Source organism: Borostomias antarcticus, assembly GCF_949987555.1.
Source record: "Borostomias antarcticus genome assembly, chromosome: 20".
Lineage (NCBI taxonomy): Eukaryota > Metazoa > Chordata > Actinopteri > Stomiiformes > Stomiidae > Borostomias > Borostomias antarcticus.
Window position 1 is genome coordinate 13,306,821 of NC_140253.1, and position 5,060 is coordinate 13,311,880.

General features: G+C 57.1%; 1 protein-coding gene across 1 annotated transcript in view; it reads right to left on the reverse strand.

Annotated features, from left to right (window-relative positions):
* znf827 (zinc finger protein 827) overlaps window positions 1-5,060 on the reverse strand; it is a 93,136-nt gene that overhangs the window by 66,635 nt on the left and 21,441 nt on the right. The window contains 2 exon segments of the mRNA XM_084454686.1: window positions 1,570-2,429; window positions 2,431-2,899. Coding sequence (XP_084310812.1) covers window positions 1,570-2,429; window positions 2,431-2,899 — 1,329 coding nt within the window.

The window sequence follows — 5,060 nt, forward strand, 5'->3', positions numbered from 1 at the left end:
AGCTGTTGACCCTTTGCGATCTTTAAAAAGCATAATGTCGGCGAACCCCTCACACCGCGCGGGCCGAAGGTTTCATCCCTAGCGTCTCAGACCTCGCGACGCGCGGGCTTGCACTGTACAAGGCGTCCGCCACGATTGTTAGCTCCACCCCAGCGACCGCTGGGAGAGAGGAAATGTTTTCGTCGGTGTGTGTGTGTCCGTACGTACGTCTGTTTGTAGGATTACGCAAACACTACAGCACCGTTTTTTTACGAAACTTGTTGGGAGGGTGCATCATGGGCCACCTTAGAACCTGTTACATTTTGGAGTGGATCCGAATCACGGGGTGGGTCCACGAGACGTTTCTTGGTCTACCTGACCGATTTTCATGAAACATGGTGGAGGGGTGTATCATGGGCCAAATTAGAACTCATTCAATTTAGGAGCGAGTCAGGGGGTCCAGGAGCCGGCCAAACATGACCAGCCATTCACCTGCAGTCATTCTTTGAACCAGGTTTACGCTGAAACTGCCAGAAACGATTTTCAGGAAGCTCGTGGAGGGGTGTACTGTAGCATGGGGTCTGGAGCGGGTCCGAGTCACGGAGCCAAACATGGCCAGGCCGGCTGTTCACCGCCATTCTTTTTTCTGGACTAGGACTACGTAAAAACTACCAGACTGCTTTTCACAAAGCTAGGTGGAGGGGTGTAGCATGGCCCAATTCACCCATTGAACCCATTCAATGTCTGCGTGCACAGAGCCACGAAATGCATTGAAGGGTGGAGGTCTGTGCTCTCTGAGCACCATTTCTAGTTTGCGCTTGCGGTTGTAGAAATGGCGCAGCGGCGACTAGCCCCGAAGACGTGATTTCGGGCGGCTGAGCGCGTGAAATGTGTCGTGAGGTCGTAGCCTCGTCTTTAGAACGAAGGAGCGATGAGTCGCTGACCTTTGACTCTCTCACACTGCGACTTGCGACGTCCCGATGTTACCTGGCGACGCTAGGATTTCTCTACGACTATGCAAATTAGTCCACGGCGACAAAGCCATGGAGAAATCGCACAGCCTGTCCCCGGCTTTAGAGGTGTATTTTGCCGATATGATAGTGGGCTAAGTTGTGCTGGCAGTGTCCTTGAAGTGCTTCTGGAATGGTTGGGTATTATGAAGAAGGTACAGGTGGAATGCCTTTGGAGCACTCTAGCACGACTCATCACGGTTGACGCAGGGGTTGAGGTTGAGAACAGAGAATATGACTTCAAATGTCTGCCATCTCTTTTCAAACCGGGATGTCTATGGTGGCAGGAACACTCTATTCCCTCTCTCAGCCTATTGTTGCTTTTAAGCCCGTCTGGGTTTTGCTGAAGCGTGGCATTGAAACACTTGTCACAAAACAATGTCCACTAAACCTTGCAAAGAGAGCAAATGTAGCTCCACTTCTAACAGTCACCGTTCAAACTCAAAATAATATTCCAGGTAGCTACATACAACTAAGTTAGTATTTCTATGTAATTAAAAAAACTGTACTATTTATACAGCAAACTAACATGGGACTACTACACACCCCTGGTGCACCCCTAAAGTGACGCCTGCTTTACCTGCTTGGCTGCTGGGTTTGGCCCTGGCCTTGGGCGTGGAGGGCAGTAGCAGCTCCAGCCCCTGGGTGGGCGTGGGAGTCTTCCGCTGGTTCCTGTCCAGCAGGGGCTTGATGTCCTCCTGGAGAGCCCCCGCCGACAGCGACGACGACGACGCCTCCTTCTTCTCCGCGAGCAGGTTCCCCGCCGCCCTGGCCGCCACCTCTTTGAGCAGGGCGGCCGAGGACGTCATGGAGACGAGCGAGAGGAAGGAGCTGGCCGAGGGCTGGTGGTCGGAGGCGGCGGACGCCTGCTGGCTCCGCTCGCTGACCTTCTTGGAGAGGGCGGCGAGGGTAGAGCTGGCCGATTGGGGGCTGAAGGGGGAGGTGAAGGCGTCGAAGCGGACCGCGTCGTCCCCGCCCCGGCCCCCGCCGCCGCCCAGGGCGGGCACCGCCGAGGAGGAGGCGGAGGTGGACGAGATGGAGGACGAGGAGGAGGAGGAGGAGGAGGAGGAGGCCACAGCGCTCTTGTCCTGGAGTACAGCGTTGGCCGCCGCCTTCAGCTTCTGGATGGCGGAGTCCGGCGACAGGCTGGAGCCGCTGGGCGCCGAGCGACCGGCCGGCGGCCACTTGTCGGCCACGCCCACCCACACAAAGCCGCTGCCGTTGCTGGTGGCGACCGAGGCGAAGGGGTCCGGCGGCTCCTGCTTGATGCCGGCCAGCGGCGCCAAGGAGGCGGGCGAGGCGGAGGCGGAGCCGGCGCAGTTGTTGTTGTTGTTGTTGCCGGCCAGTTTCCGGGCGAGCGCGCTGAGCTGCTGGGCGTGGTGCGAGGACGGCGATAGGGTCAGGGGCGGAGCCAAGCCTATGGGCGGGGACTCCCCCCCCCCCTCCTCCTCCTCCTCCTCCTCTGACAGCCCGGCCCAGGAGCTCGCCGGCGTCCAGCTTCAGAGATCCCGCCTCCAGGAGGCGGCGCAGGTTGCTGCTGAGCGGCTTCCCCAGAGCCTGGGAGGCGGCCTCGCCGTACAGCGACGACACCACCGACGACAGCGTGTCCTGCGCGGAGAACAGGCCGCCGCCCTCCAGCCCCAGCAGCTCCAGGGAGGAGCGGCGGTGCACGGGCGTGGGGCAGCCCAGGGAGCTCTCGCCGCCGGACGTGTCGTGGTCGCCGGACGCTGCCCCGCCCCCCGCCCCCTGGCGCTCGTCCGGGGAGGAGCCCCCCCGGGGGAGGAGGAGCGCGTCGTCCTGCGCATCACCGTAGGACGACTCGGAGCGCGCGTCGGAGGCGTTCCCGAACCAGCTGGCCTCCTCCTCAACGGGACCGCCGTCCGGACCGCCCTCCTCGCTGTTGTCCACATCTGGGGGAGGAAGGAGAGGTTACTGAGGGGTGAGACTGAGCTAGGAAGAGAGACAGGTTACTGAGGGGTGAGACTGAGCTAGGAAGAGAGACAGGTTACTGAGGGGTGAGACTGAGCTAGGAAGAGAGACAGGTTACTGAGGGGTGAGACTGAGCTAGGAAGAGAGACAGGTTACTGAGGGGTGAGACTGAGCTAGGAAGAGAGACAGGTTACTGAGGGGTGAGACTGAGCTAGGAAGAGAGACCGTTAACTGAGGGGTGAGACTGAGCTAGGAAGAGAGACAGGTTACTGAGGGGCTCTAGGTAGAGAGACAGGTCAGTTTACTGAGGGGCTCTAGGTAGAGAGACAGGTCAGTTTACTGAGGGGTGAGAGGTAGAGAGACAGGTCTTTACTGAGGGGTGAGAGGTAGAGAGACAGGTCAGTTTACTGAGGGGTGAGAGGTAGAGAGACAGGTCAGTTTACTGAGGGGTGAGAGGTAGAGAGACAGGTCTTTACTGAGGGGTGAGAGGTAGAGAGACAGGTCAGTTTACTGAGGGGTGAGAGGTAGAGAGACAGGTCAGTTTACTGAGGGGTGAGAGGTAGAGAGACAGGTAGAGATTTGACACCCCCTAATCCTCTCGCAGTTTTGTTTACCAACTACAGCAGACCAGAAAGGGATCGGACGATTACAGCTGCCCAATGGACTAGACCGCATCAGAACAGAGTAACTGCTCGCAACGACCGGAAAAACAACCATTTTCTAAATCCGGCGCCTTCCCCAACACAAGAACACAGCTCTCTCTCTCTACGTTGGAGACGAGAGCAGCGATGGAACAACTCGGGAAGATTTCTCATTCCCCCCCTCTTTTTTTATTTTAACTCCATTTTTCCCAGGAGCCTACAGGAGTCGAGCGAGAGGGGTTACCATGGCGACGGGCCCTTCGGGAAGGCTAGACAGCAGAGATTAGGGTAATGGAGGTTACAGAACCGGATTAATATTCATGAGCCCGCAGATAGCGCCGGGGAGCCAATAAGGATAGGGTTAAGGTCACGCAGGGTCATTAATATACACTTCGTGTATCAATATTCATAAGCAAAACATTACAGCTTGCCAGACAAGGGCGAACAAAGGTAAGTGCATATTCCTGATACATATTAACAAATATGTCAGAAAGCAACGCGACCCGACGAAAGGAAATATCAAAATGTGAGTGGTTTTTTTTTAGGGGGAGGGGGGGGGGGGCGTGTTTGGGGGGGGGGGCGTGTTGCTGTGCAGAAAAAATAACGATGAGTATCAACCAGGAAAAAAACATGTCAGGAGGAAAGAAGGGTGCGTAGGCTGTGACACGCAAAATAAATATATATGGAATTATTTGAACTCTTTCTCCTTCTCTCTCCTCCTCACTCTCTCTCTCTCTCACACACACACACACACTCACACACACACACACACACACACACACGTCAAGGCCGTCTCCACCCTGGCGACCCTGACAGAGGCCCGCTGGGCTGCTCTCTGTTTACGGGCGAGGGGGGAAGGCCGTTGCCGGGGCAACCCCGGCCCTGCGACCCGGCGGGATCGCTGGAGTCTGCTCACATCTGGCCCGACGCCGCCGACTGGACGCCGCCCGGAGAGGTGACCGCTGCGGCCGAGGCCCAGTCTCATCACACACACACACACACACACACACACACACACACACACACACACACACACACTCCTTATCTATATACTGTACACATGGACCCGCATACCCACCACAAACTTGCCCATGCATGCTCAGATTGCTCAAACACACACACACACACACACACACAGATGGAACACACACACACACACTCATGCAATGCATACATTACACAAGCATGTTCATGCACGTACGCTCATACATAACACACACACACACACGCACACTCACACACAAAGTGTGTGGCCCCAGGCATGAACTCTGCCCTTGAGAGCTGCCTGGAACAGCGTCTCTGTGCACATGAGTGGCACGTGAGAGAAGGAGCCTCGGCCGGTACACGACACGCTCGCCCGCCACCTCCTCCCTGACCACTACGCTGGGTGTGTGTGTGTGTGTGTGAGGAGGAGGAGGAGGAGTGTGTGTGTGTGGGGGGGGGGGGGGGGGGGGGCACACTGTACATGTGTGTTTAGGGGTACTGTACCTGTATGTGTGCA